The sequence below is a fragment of the Mytilus galloprovincialis genome, chromosome 9 (genome assembly GCF_965363235.1).
Source record: "Mytilus galloprovincialis chromosome 9, xbMytGall1.hap1.1, whole genome shotgun sequence".
Taxonomy (NCBI): Eukaryota; Metazoa; Mollusca; class Bivalvia; order Mytilida; family Mytilidae; genus Mytilus; species Mytilus galloprovincialis.
This window is the reverse complement of record NC_134846.1, coordinates 80,478,751-80,493,618: the sequence shown is the minus strand read 5'-3', so window position 1 is coordinate 80,493,618 and position 14,868 is coordinate 80,478,751. Positions and strand designations below refer to the sequence as shown.

At 30.4% G+C, this 14,868-nt stretch overlaps 1 protein-coding gene across 4 annotated transcripts; it reads right to left on the bottom strand.

Annotated features, from left to right (window-relative positions):
- Nucleotides 1-1,845: 1,845 nt before the first annotated feature.
- LOC143046097 (rho GTPase-activating protein 24-like) lies at nucleotides 1,846-14,548 on the bottom strand. Of its 4 annotated transcripts, XM_076219085.1 has the most exons (8): nucleotides 14,423-14,530; nucleotides 12,124-12,243; nucleotides 10,353-10,395; nucleotides 9,375-9,625; nucleotides 8,158-8,169; nucleotides 6,269-6,388; nucleotides 5,553-5,682; nucleotides 1,846-3,939 (listed from the first exon to the last, which is right to left on the bottom strand). In XM_076219085.1, the coding sequence occupies exons 4-8, from the start codon at nucleotides 9,610-9,612 to the stop codon at nucleotides 2,664-2,666; spliced, it is 1,776 nt and encodes a 591-aa protein (XP_076075200.1). In that variant the 5' UTR covers nucleotides 9,613-9,625; nucleotides 10,353-10,395; nucleotides 12,124-12,243; nucleotides 14,423-14,530; the 3' UTR covers nucleotides 1,846-2,663. The 4 variants fall into 4 exon arrangements, with proteins under 4 accessions (XP_076075200.1, XP_076075199.1, XP_076075198.1 ...); XM_076219084.1 differs by lacking the exon at nucleotides 12,124-12,243 and having other exon boundaries at nucleotides 14,423-14,533; XM_076219083.1 differs by lacking the exons at nucleotides 10,353-10,395; nucleotides 12,124-12,243 and having other exon boundaries at nucleotides 14,423-14,548.
- Nucleotides 14,549-14,868: the final 320 nt, after the last annotated feature.

The following is a 14,868-nucleotide window of genomic DNA, read 5'->3' as shown; positions in this document are numbered from 1 at the left end:
AACGTATAGCATATTCATAAATATGTGTTATAATTTCTTATATGACTTTTACAGAATTATAAAATAATGTTACTTAAGACCTATAATAACTTGCTCAGGTATACAAATACATTCTGTACCTCAAAATATATTGATCACTAATTTTACAGTGCAAATAAAGAATATTATTTTCTTGGAATTGACAATTTCAATCATATTACATAATTAGCTTTTATAACTAATAGCAGTTTTTAAATATAAACTAGGATATTTAAAAACAAAATTATCCTTTAACACAAGTTAACATATAAATGTGTAAAGATTAAAAATTCCATTTGAACAATTATTCTAACTATCTGCATTTTTTCCTAGCCAATATTTGATGGAGAAAAAAGCTCTAAGAAAAATATGTAGCAAGTAATTTGGTTCAGGACTCTGAAGTAAATAAAATTAAACAAATCAATGTGTAAATACCCGGCCAAAGTATATAATCAGGTGACCTACGTTAAGGATGACAATAAATGTATCATTGTTGTAAGTGTGTGACAAGTCAGTATTTCCTCTGAACAGTGCACTCATTTTAAGTTACATTATTAAGTTACCACTGCATTTAAAAGATTGAAGTGGCATTACTTTCCAACAAATCAGAATAAGCTTCAATTTGATTTAATTGCACATCATTCGTAAGAAATATTTCAAAAATTATTCTTTAAATTCAAAATCCATTTTTACTATACAATAGTAGTAAACCAGTTATAAAGTAGCAGTTCTGGCCACTGTGATTTCCTGTTCTGTGGGTTTCTTCAGTAGCAGTGCTGGCCACTGTAATTTCCTGTTCTATAGGTTTGTTAACCCATTCAAATTAACATGTTTTCACAAGGAAGTTTTTATGGGGCTGTTTTGCATCAAAAAATTTTTTTGAATTGAAACATGATTTCCTGAGGAAACAACCCAATCAATCTCACACATGATGCATGAGAGTCATTTAATCTCCAAATATCCAACAAAATTCTCTTTAAAGTTTTACATTTTCCTTGAAATTAAACATTAGATTAAATTAAAATTAAGGGGGCATGATATCTGATAATTATACAGCATCTAAATGTTCTTCTTCTTCTGCTAAACATAATAAAAAGTTGACCGAAAGATTGTTGTTTGCTTAACGATGATATCCAGTGACAAATGTTTCATGGAAAGTAAGGATGAATATGGTAAATGGGATAAAACAAATATATAATAATAATAATCAGTTATACCATACTTAAAGAAATCCAACTCACAACATATTATATATAATGTCCATGATAAGGAATAACGCATGAAATGTTTGCCACTTGACATTTAAAAAGCAATTATCAATCAAACTGATTGTATATAAAATCCTTAGTTTTTCAACCATTCAATTTCACCTTAAAAAACAATTAAACTTTGTTTGATAATATACTGGAAATGTCAGACAATACCATGAATATCATATACCGTAATGTTACCTAGATGAAAAGTACATGATTTAATATTGATATAACATAATAAATAAATTTGGTGTATTTACTGTCTTCTGATTGGTTAAAATTATTAGTTTTATTTTCAATGTTGTCAATTTTGATGGCGACACCCCCACTCTGACGTTGTGTATTCATACGCCAACATGTGTGTACCTTGTTATTGTTAATATAAATAATATAAAATGTTCTTTTAGCCTTATTTTTTATAGAAATTTATTTATAATAAACGGCACTAATTTATTTTGATTTTATTGAACCATAAAACTAATTTTTGACTCTTCACATTTTACATAATCCGCTTCGCGGATTATTCAATGCAAAGAGTCAAAAATAAGTTTTATGGTTCAATAAATTCAAAATAGATGTTTATTAGCAGAAAATAATTATCAAAAATTAAACAAAATTAACTGTAACATATACAACTTTAAAATTGGATAATCACACTTGATTATTGGAAGAAACATCTAATATTCAAAACATTTTAAGAACATATCATACATATTCAGCACCAAGGATCCTGAATGCCTTAAAGCTATCTTCAGGTACAAGAATCAATTCTGTAATAGTAGAAAGTTAAATCAATAGGACCCAATTGTTTCAGTAAATCAAGTCTATCTTCCCAAAATTTATTTGGGAAGAAAAAGCAAAAATGATCACTGTAAAACTACATGTTACAGCCATAAATGTAGAAAATGAAAAAATTATTGCACTGATAAGTCCGACAGATGGACTTCTATCTTCCCTTATATATCATGGTAGAGCTGTTACTAGAGTATTTCTTTAAATATACTTTTTGTTTACTTATAACAAATTAGCAATGTTGATAGGGTAAACGTTAGCATATTTCTAGGTCTTATAAAATGTATTACTCAGTCTTCTACAAAAGCTTTTAAAAAAATGTTTAACATAGTTCCTCACAAGTCAACACTCTTTTCTTATCTGTTACAACTTCAGTCTAAGAAGGTTTTAAATTCATCAACAAAATAACAGAACATATTTTTCACAATGAGGATCTCGAAATTTAAAATAAGAGCCTATCGGTGAAACAAATTTTTTTAGAATGACTTATATAAATGTTATAGGAGAAACCATCTGTCAGTATGCTATGTGAAGTATGTTCAACAGAATATCTACTTACATTACAAACAGAAGGTATAATATAGAATTTATGACATAATTTTAAGTTGGACTATGAAGTTGCCCATACTGAAGGTGATAGCGATTAAGTTCTGTCTGTAACTTCATCACTTTTGACACAGCACCATTTCTATCTAACCTTTCTTTTTCAAGGTCCTTTCTTAATTCTTCCATCTGATTTGAATGTTGCTGGTTAATTGCCTGAATTCGATCTTTGTATATTTTTTCACTATTTGCACTGTTTGTACGCAACACATTTATTTTGCCATTGTAATTGGTTTTAAGATCCTGAATTTTTGCCTCATATTCTTTCCGAGTGCTTTCTAATTCTGTTTTAAGTTGTTCATTTATAGTTTTGAGATCTTGTATTGCTTCTGACTCAGTCTTATCAGTACTATTGGTTCGAGACAATGGGGAAGTAGGGGATAGATCATCACCCCCATTCGGACTTTTCTTCTTCCGTCTAGCTGGTGGAATGGGTTTCTGTTTTGGGGGATCAGATGGTGATATAATATTATTATTGTCAGATTCTTTTTTGACAGGCTCTGTGAAATCTAATAAATCCATCCCACTAGTATTTTGTTTATCTGAATTCCTACAAGATGGAAACAATGGTTGTAATATATTGTTATCTTTCCTTTTTTCAAGCTCTTCTGTAACGGAGGTAAGAAGAGATGAGCCTCTTGATCCTGCTCTATTATTTCTCAGAGAAAGTCGAGGAAGAGGCTTAATTTCATCCTCAGACTCAGGTTTTTCAGAAAAATCTAACAAATTTTCTACAGGAACTTCAGGTTTTGTCTCTTCTAATTTGTCTTCTTCCTTTTTGTCAATGAATATCTCCTCACAATTATTTATCAACAAGAAACACAACTGTTGAGTTAAATCAGCAGTAGCCATCATTAGTTCTGGACTATCTGCTTCAATTACATTACGTATTATGTTGGGTCCAAAAACTGTTGCAAGATTTAAAGTTGTCATTTTATTGATGTGTGATTTTTCTCCCACTTTACATAAAAATTCACATAAATATTTAACAATTACGTAATTATCATCTGGAAGACCTGATAATGCATCAGCTGCATTTGCAACAGCTGCTTCCTTTTTCTCAGTTTCTTTAGCATCCTGAAAATTCATGGCAACGTTCATCAATCGCTGATAATAAGATGATGGTATAATGGATTCTGGAAGTTCTCTGAAGTACATTTTTAACAGGGATGCCACTGAATGTACATCATGATCTGATATATCAAACACAATTCTTTCTGCACAATCAAATCTGTCTTTTAACTCCTTAATTAATGTTGTTCTTCCCGGTAATCTGTAATATATTCATATAACTTTAAAATACATGTATAACCTTTATCAGAAATTTACTAAGGCTGTAAATTAGTTATCAAATCACATAGAGAAATATTACAAAGGATTTCATTTGTATATTTATTTACTTGAAAACTTCTAAAAATTTAATAAATCTTACTTTTATACAAGAAAATGATCTTTCAAGAAATTTGTGTCATGATATGTTGGTCTATGTTTCCATGTTTTAAAGACTATCACATTCATGCTGTTTCCTGTACAGAGACATTGTTTCTATGTCAGATTCATATTACACCACAGACGTGTACTCAGGATTCATTGAAAAATTATATAACATCTGCATCTTGTTATTTTTGTAGCTAATCCAGAGTGCATCTTCATCTATGAGAATTGATCAGTAATTTTTTTAGTAAGTGTCAATACAACTACAGTTATTTATGCAACCATCTCTGGCTTCAGATTCATGAAAATGAAATCAATGTAACAGAAGGCTGACCATAACATTATCTTATCATCAGTATTATTGGTACTAAAATTTAATAAAATTTACAGCTAATTTCCTAATGCATTTAAAGCAAAACTTTGGTTAGCTTGCTTGCTCTGTTTGTATATTGGGATAACGTCCAGTCAAAGGACAAGGTTCACTTTTGGCACAAAATGGCCTAAAATACCAACTTCAGGCGCGGATCCAGAGGGGGGGTTCCGGGGGTTGGAACCCCCCTTTTTTTTGGACGATCAATGCATTTGAATGGGGACATGTAATTGGGCCCCCACCCCCCTTTTATTCTGGGTTAGGAACCCCCCTTTTTAAAATGGCTGGATCCGCCCCTGAACTTTATTATAAAACACCAAAAAGGTCACAATTTGGTTCCTAAATGGGTCTCTTTCAAATGCCCTAATGCTAAATGAATCAGTTTCATTTCATTAAAGTACATAATATTCTCCAAAGTAGGCCCATTTTGAACATTTTGTCAAAATATGGTTATTTTGTGCAATTTTCAGACCTTAAAGCTTTCTAACTTTAGCCTCCACCTACAATCTCAAATATCTTTTAACCAAAAGATTCCAATTTTGATATAGAATTCATAAATATAAAAACTTTTTGGATCGTAGATAGCAGCCAAGGTTAATTATGCCAAAAACAATTAAAATTATGGAAAAAAATTACCAAAATTGACTTAAAATACAAATAATGTTTATTTCAGGGGTCATAGCTTCATTAATTTTAAATAGTAGTGCTACAAAAATATAGTTTTGTCTTAATAATATTATCACAAGTATTTCTATGTGAAATTTGTAATTTTGTAGCCCGATTTTAAAAACGTAAAAAATTTAGGGCGAATTTTAACCCTTCGTGAACCTTCTCCTTTAGATATATTATGTACAGGTTGATATGATTATCAGTATCTATATTGTTTGAAGACTTCAAAGCTTGAATTAGCAGTTATATAAACAGGCAGCAAGCAATAAAATTGAGAATGGAAATGGGGAATGTGCCAAAGAGACAACAACCCGACCATAGAGCAGACAATCCTACCAAAGTTTTACTCTACAAGCATTAGGAAACTAGCTGTAAAGTAATAATATTTTCTATTCTATTACATTGCTGATTACCTGAAAATACCTTCAACTTCTAGACCATATTGTGTTAAGAATTCTACACTCTGTTCAATCAAGTATGGAATAGATCTCTTCATTCTCTGTTCATATAGCATTGTCTCCTCTATACTCTGACCAAATATTGCTACAAAATAGTCAAGTTCAATAATTAGCATTTTTTCACCAAATTGCCACATCAGTTGTAAATTTGCTTTTTGTATATATGTTTATTTGTTTGCTTATTTATGGAGGTTTATTCATTAAATGCCACTTTCTATGACTTAATAATTGTCTTCATGTACAATTTCATGGTTGTATGGATAATTGGTGGATGAAAGCAGAGGGAAAACCACTGACCTTCGGTAAGTAACTTACAAGTTTTATAGCATATTGACCACAATAAGAGTTGAACACCTACCATGTTGTTGATTGGCTGATGTCTTCTGTACAATTTGATGTCATCAACCAGAAAAAATTGGCAAATAAGTAAGAATCGAAGAGTTTCTCGTTTCTCATTTTTTATATAGATTAGACTGTTGGTTTTTCCATTTTGAATGGTTTTACACCTAGTCATTTTTGGGGCCCTTTGTAGTTTGCTGTTTGTTATGAGCCAAAGCTTCCGTGTTGAAGACCGTACTTTGACCTATAATGGTTTACTTTAACAAATTATGACTTGGATGGAGAGTTGCCTCATACCACATCTTCTTATATCTATGAGATTATTAAATTACCTCCTCCAATATCAGAGTAAATGACTTTTCTTATAGCTTTCATCCATTGCTGTCTCTCATCATTATTACCAGCACAGAGTTGAAAAACTTCACTTGGTGCTGTTCTAGACTGAGTTTTACCTGAAATCACATTCAAAAGTCTTCATTTTATTTATGAAAGAGTGTTTAAGTTAACAATGTGAACCACTCCCATGATTTTAAAATCAAACTCCAACTAACAAGAGATATCATTGCTTTTCTTTGTTATATATATTTGTTTATAATTGAATGTGTAGATTAATATTTCCTTTTGTAGTAATGTGTCCATGTGATTTTTATCTAAGTCCTGTTGTACTAAAAATGCTAAATCTGACACATAAAGATGAAGCTGTGAAGAAACACAATGTATAGAGCTCTTGACAGAACTAAATAAACTGACCGATGGTTTACGTTATTACCTTATAAATCCTTTCTCCTTTACAGTGCCAGTCATCAACCCTACTTTTGGTCAGGGGATTTTAGAATGAATGATTTCTTGTTTCTATTGTGTTATGTTTTAGTTCTTAATATGCCTATAATATTAGCTGTGATGTGATTTGATAATATGCCTATAATATTAGCTGTGATGTGATTTGATAATATGCCTATAATATTAGCTGTGATGTAATTTGATAGGTACTGTAAGTAAAGACAATTTGAATGAACATTTAATGTCCTTAATTTCATTTCCAACCTTGCTTACCATATTTTCTTTAATTGCCTCCTTTCTAAACTGGGTTTCATTAACAAGTTACTATACCCCTTTTTTAACATGGAAATATAAGTTCAAAGACAATGTTGATGAGAAACAGCATCAGTATATCAAAATATCAAACTTGCAACTTCTATCAATAAACAAATGTCTTATAAGTCCACTTTCTTTGATATATGGTTAAATTTAAGTATATCTGGGAAAGTCCCATATTATGTTTTGTAACTTTATAAACAAGTTAATGCTTCTCTAAAGTTAAGTAGGTCATTCTGTTGGGGAGGACATCCCGCTACAGGAAGTTCATACTTATATAAGATCACTGCAACTTGTACACAAATCAATAAAAAAAAAATGTACCAGTAAGTGAATAAAAAGTAACTAATTCATGTATGTTTTAAATGATTTAAATATTATATATATATATGCTTGATTATACATGTTATAAGAATTTACCCCGGTACTCTCAAAAATTATTAAAAAAACATTTTTTTACAATAGTGTCTACCTGTGACCATAACTAAAGTGTGCAACATACATGTGTCACATCTATGTGTTACAGTATACATTGATACAAATTCAAAGAATTAATGGGTTAAAATTTTGATATAAATTTTATTTTATTCATTGACGAGGTAAGAATTACAAGAAATATTAGTAACCATGGTAACAGTATATATTACCATATATTAGCTGTCTTTTAAATTAATTAGTTCAAATGAAATTAGCAACAGTTTGTTATCTTGGAATAACATTTATCATATTTTTGTAAATCAAGTCAGAAAATTTACTGAAATTTATAGCATTTCAAATTAAAGCAGGCTATATCAAAAGATCTTCATATGGCTATTACTAGTAAAGCATTCCCCATTAAAGCAGACAAGCCAATATAGCACTAAAGAAATCACAATGCATATCGAGACAAGCTATTCAAAGTCGTGTATGTATATAATGCTAATATCTTTATTATACAAAGTTATCGTGTTTCTTAGAAGATGTGTGTGTGTGTGTGTGTTAGAGCTAGTAAATAACTGCTGAAATAAATCAGTATAAATTACTAGCCAAAAACAAGAAAATCATCACCTGTGCAATATTATGATGAGTAAAAAGACAATCTATTAACAGTATAAGCATAACAAACAAATTATTGTGATATACTTACACAATTCTGCATCTGAAAAGTTATAGGTTTTTACACCTTATCATTATCTTTTTTTTATTGTTTACTTTATGAATCAGGGTCAAGTTTCCCTATCAAATATTCTGCATAGACAAGAGAATATTTATGGTCAAGAAGCAATTCTGCTACCACACTTGATATGCTTTAACAAATATTAAAACTATTTTGAAAGATTCTAGTAAAGACTATTTCCTACCAAAAATACATTTACTTGTTTACACTGCAATTGTAACACATGTCACTGAAAAAAAACAGTTACTTCCAATAATAAGAAATTAAAAATGTCAAATAGACAGCAAAACAGATAAATGTCTAAAACCTATCTAGTTGAAAATAAGAGAAATATATTCAAAGATATGTATAAATAATTCAGTTTACATGGTCATAATGATATATATAAGATCACATGCTGTTTCAAAATGAAGTTTTAATACCTTTTAAGTCTCAAAATGTTAAATCTATGTAAGCATGTGAAGAAGCAGGAAAATTAAATTTCTGGATAACTTCCATCACCAGAAAAATTACACCTTTTATATAACTCAATCTTCCAGTTAGCTAAGCGTGCTTTATGAAAACCATTGAAGTCATATAAAACAAAGATTGAGCTGCTAATTTGAAAGAAAACTGGGTTTTCTGTTTAGAAAGCTCTGTCGTATTTTTGACCTGTCGCATTCTATGCTTATTTTACTAATCTATCAATGACCAGCAAAAAAAAAATATCAATATTCAACTTGACCTCCATTTTGTCTTCAGCAACAACATATCAAAACTTTTTAAGGTCCAATCATAAACTACTTCAATACAAATATTTGTCATCCTTGGTCATTCTTTGGGCATATGATAATGAGGTAATATGTTTTTGCTGCTGTAAGAAAGCAATACTTCTGCTGGCCTACCACAAATTTATTGACAGGGGAGATGACACCAGCATTAGTCTGCATTAGGCAGCAATAAATGTATTAAAAATCCACAAACTAAAAGTTAATTTTTCTTGTATGAAGTGATTACCATTAAAAAAAAAACAAGTGTTTTAAGTATGAATAAACAAAAAGAAATTTATACACTATATTCATAGAGCAACACAATATATTTTTTTTATCTATAAAAGAACAATAAAAGCAAATTAATTTAATTAGACCAGCCACAAATGCTTATATTAGAGCATGCCTATCCCTAACTTTGATTTTTGTTGTTATTACCTGGACAAATTTCAAACAGGTATTTATCTGAATCATCAGGTGTCCATTGAATCTCAGCTATTCTGTTTCCAGGCAAGAAAATAGATCCTTGAGGTCTCAGGTCGTCTTCTTTCGTGAAATAGAACAAACAGTCCCCATTTAAACAGAACCATCGTCTATGCCATGTCCTGACCATACCACCCTGTTTACGTAACCAGCCAGATTTGGTAATCCTCTGTCTATGGATTGGGTTATTCATCTTTTCTTTATTCCTGTAAATAAAAATAAAACATAGAAAAAAAGTTAAATTATGTTAAGTAGAAATAGTACAATTTCTCCAATAATTATCAATATAAACCTTCATTTTACTCAAGTTCAAGAAAAATTTGAGTAAAATAATAAATAAAATAAATTATGCACAGGAAGTAGTCTGATATTTATGATTAATTCAGCAATTGATAAATATTCATATTTACAATTTTCAGAAGAAACAGAAACACACATTGTAATTCCACAAATATTTCCTGAAGAAAGTGTTGACTTGTTTCTTTTTTATACAATAACAGTGAATTCGCGCTTCCTTGAAACACAAGAAATAAAGAGAAAGTGTCATTATCATTCTCATCTCCCAGATATTGATTTAAATGAGTGATTTTCTATCTTTATCATGATTATATGTATCAATATTTAACCTGAAGCATTTTGATAGTTACCCCACCTTAATCAAAAGGTGTTGATTTTCTATGATAAACAATAAAACACAGATCAAAGGTGCATTTCGCTAGGGACCGATCAGTGGGTGTCCAAATATTTCAGTTCTGTTCATATAATATTTTTCTCCAAAATACTGACTTATATATCTATACATAAACATATTCTACAAGCAAAATCACTTTGAACTGGAAAAAGAAAAGGGTGATGTAACTGCCTGTTAATTAACTAAAACCCAGGAGACACTTGTATCTTAAACAATTGTATTTGTATGTACACCTGACTTACAGGTAAACATTGATACATTCCTATGGCCTTTTTTATTTGTGACCTACAAAAGATAAACAAATTAAACATCTGTTACATCAATGACTAAGTAATGACAAGTATCATCTTGATCAATATACAGGTATGTATCTATCCTAAGTCTCAATCAATATCAACATGATCAAAGAAGACATGAATTGTCTTAAGAGATTTAACCAGATGTTCTGCAGGGCACAGCTTTATACGACCGCAGAGGTTGAACCCTGAACGGTTGGGGCAAGTATGGACACAACATTCAAGCTGGATTCAGCTCTAAATTTGGATTGTGATTAAATAGTTGACACAGCATAGTTTTCTGACACAGAATGAATGTGGTCTAATGAGACTTAAAATATTTTGTTTGCCTTTGAGCAATTCACTATGCTGTTGAATATTAATCCTCTCAAAAAAATGTTTGAAGAAATTTTCTTTTTATTTATGAAATCTGAAATGAGAAAAATTTAAAAAAAATTATGGTGCGAAAACCAAGAATAATGCTTATTTGGGCCCCTTTTTGGCCCCTTATTCCTACACTGTTGGGACCTCAACTCCCAAAATCAATCCCAACCTTCCTTTTGTGGTCATAAACCTTGTGTTTAAATTTCATTGATTTCTATTTACTTATACTAAAGTTATTGTGTGAAAACCAAGAATAATGCTTATTTGGGCCCTTTTTTGGCCCCTAATTCCTATACTGTTGGAACCAAAACTCCCAAAATCAATCCCAACCTTCCTTTTGTGGTCATAAACCTTGTGTCAAAATTTCATAGATTTCTATTTACTTAAACTAAAGTTATAGTGTGAAAACCAAGAAAATGCTTATTTGGGCCCTTTTTGGCCCCTAATACCTAAAATGTTGGGACCAAAACTCCCAAAATCAATCCCAACCTTCCTTTTGTGGTCATAAACCTTGTGTTAAAATTTCATAGATTTCTATTCACTTTTACTAAAGTTAGAGTGCGAAAACTAAAAGTATTCGGACGACGACGACGACGCCAACATCATACCAATATACGACCAAAAATGTTTGCGGTCGTATAAAAATTGATACAAAATAGAAAAAAAATGTTTCATTATACATTACCATGATTACAGTGTACCCCAAACTCTGTCTGATTGATAAAATGTCAGACAAAAAATCATTTGGTCAGACAGAATATTTTAGATTTTTTAGTTCAGACAAACCCTAAAACAGTTTGGCACATACTGCTGATTACTATAAATAAGACATCTAAGATGTTACATCTATACCATGACAACTTGTGTGATTTTAAGACAATAGACAATATAGACAATATTTTATTGGCACAAACGCATTTACAATAAATGGTAATGACTGAATGGATAAACAATTTGCTATACATGGTAGTAAAATACAAACAATTATATATATATATATATGTGAATAAAAAGGTATAATGAAAATCTATTACAATAGATTACTTCTTGCATTTAAACAATTTGTTACGAAAGAGGAAGATAATTTTAGTGCCGTATCAGCTGTATTATTAAGTATAAAATTTATCTTATCATTATCGCACAATGTGGTTATACTTTTTCCTGTAATTTTGAACATTTTTAATACAAAAGTCTCTCTAATACTGGAGTAACCTCTGCAGTGTAGCAGCATGTGCTGTTTATTTTCAATTTCACCACTTTCACAGATTTCACAAATTCTTTGATCTCTGGGCATTTTTAGATATCTATCTCTTTCAATGGCAAGGTTATGAGAACTAACTCTTAATTTACATACTGATGATCGATCTGATCTATTTTTTAAATCATCGAAGTAGGGCTATAAATCTCCTTCCTTATGTAAACTTTGATAGGGTAATTATCACAGCTTCTAATCTGAAGTGCCTCACTAGTTCTACTACAAAAGTATCACATGTAAAAGATAAATAACTTCCTCAATATTACAACTTTTAAATATTGGGTTTTAAAGTACATGTATGTGGACTGAATTTATCTGTATGAACAAGATATAAGTATTTCTAAGGGAAATTTATGATTTTTACTATGTCAACTAAATACTTTAAAAAAAGCAAAATTTACACAATTAAAATAATTAAGGTTATTCTTTAAGATATTTATCTTTTTCCAATTTTATCCACATTTACATCTCAAGATGAGTAACAACTGTACAAATGTGTGTTCTGCATTCATACATTACTTTTGAAGATTTTTTCTTTGCAATACAGACTTGAAAAATATTTCTAAAAAGTTAATATTCTTTTACACAAAGAGAATTTCTTCCAAAATTTAATTTTTCAAATTTTCCCAAACAATTACTATGCAATTATTATTTTTTTTTGACACAGGGAATATATCTGGAAAAGCTACAATATCTACATGAATATATCAATTTTAGTTGAAACAAAATTTTCCCACAAAAAAGTGCCCCCCCCCCCCTCCTGAATCCACCTCTTGCCTCTGGCTGTTGACAAATCTTTTTAAAAACATTTGTAAATAAGGAATTCAATCATCCTGGTTAGACAAAAATCAGTATCCATGTTAAACTAGCCAAGAAAAATATCTTCAAACAATCCTCATGGAAGCAACTGAAGACAATGAAAACAGTCATGACTTGGTACACAGACTTTAAAAAATTCTGCAAAGGACAAAAGATTGTCCATAACTTGGCATGACAAACTAAAAGATTTTTAAATTACAAATGTAAAATAAATTGCTTCCTTGAGCGCAGCTAGATATGGTCCACAGTCTGCAGAGGCAGTCTGCAGAGAGAGGTCCAACCCTGAACAGTCAGGGCCAAAATGGACACAATATTCGCACTTGATACAGGTCTGAATTTGGATTGTAATTAAATATTTGACAAGTAATAGGTTTTTGACACAGAATAACTGTAGTCAAAGATCTTGAATTGGTTATGTGATTTGAATTGATATTATTTTTTTTGCTTTTGTGCAATACACTTTGCTGTTGCAAATTTTAAAATAGAAAATGACTTACATAATCAAGGCTAAATAGTAAAATTGAATTACCTTCATCAGCATTTTTAATATAATAACTTCTAAAATAAATTGACAGCTAATTACTTCAAGACAATACAACATTTTCACAGTGTATCATCAGTACAGCTTATATAGGTACCTAATCAAGTGGGGTGTCATCAATTTTGACCTTACACAGTAAAAAAATCTTTGTTTTGATTCATCTACATTCAGTGTACATTTCTGAACATCTGAAATTCCTGCTCCTAAAGTAAATAATTTTTGCATCAATTTTTTTCCTATTTATAAGACAACTTTTATATTCTAATAAGAATAATAAACTTTTACATGTACAAATAGTTGTAAATGTCAACACCAACTTTCAATTTCAATACAGTTGTCGAGCCATTTACATGTTTAATCTGAATGAAGGCTAATACAGGGCAAATTTCGGTGTTAATTTGCACTGATTTTCAGAACAGAATTGAGGACAGAATTGTTCTTTCCAAGAATAAGGGACTGGAACACACTTTTGAATGCAATTAAGTAAATAATTTTCATTTTCCAGGGGAATAACTCTATTAAAAATAGTTAATTTGCACCGATTTTCAGAACAGAATTGAGGACAGAATTGTTCTATCCAAGAATAAGGGACTGGAACACACTAACACTCAACACCACCAGTGCATGTACATGTAGTCTTGAATGTTTTAGACCGAAGTCAAGGATGTTTAACCTCACTTTTCATGCTTTTACTGTATATTAAGGAATGTTTAATAAATGGTGGAAGTAGAAGTATGGTACAATGTCAATGACAACAAAATATGAATAGTGTCACAAATTAAACAAATTGTCAAACATGCAAAATGCACTTGTTTAAACCGATAGTTTCAGGAGACCAACCAGTAGCATATGCCTTATAAGAATAATTGTATATTACTTGTAAGTCTTTAAAGGGGATTCAATGTCCTACATATGATACAAACTCGAATTGTTATTATTTTTAGGGATAAAACTGAAAGTAATTCATAGAAGTTCGTGCATGGTGCAAGACAGTCAAATGTTTCGATATAATTTAATGTAAGAAATTGCTATGTTTACCTTCTGGTGTTTTCTTTGAAGTCATTGCTTGGGATTGTTTAAAATCATTTTGATTTCAACTTTTCAACTTCCTACTTTTAGAAACAGGAAAGTAACTTCCTTTGTGCACACAAATCAATGACATCATCAAATTTAAATACCTAAAAGATGTACTACAAATTCGATTATTTGTTCTATACAAATCATTTTCTTTTAAAATCAATGTTGAGGATTGAGGGTTAGATAGGTTCATGTACTTAATAAATTTTAAAAATGCATCATCCAAATGTATCTAAAAGTTTTAAGGTAGGCACTGGCTACGGTTACATGGAAATGTAACAATAATAAAAATATTATTGTTACATTGGAGACTAATTGCCGGAATGCAAAGTTGGGTGAGGAACCGATTAATTACAAATGTAACTCTAACAATAATTACTGAGGCTACGGTTACATTACGTTATTGT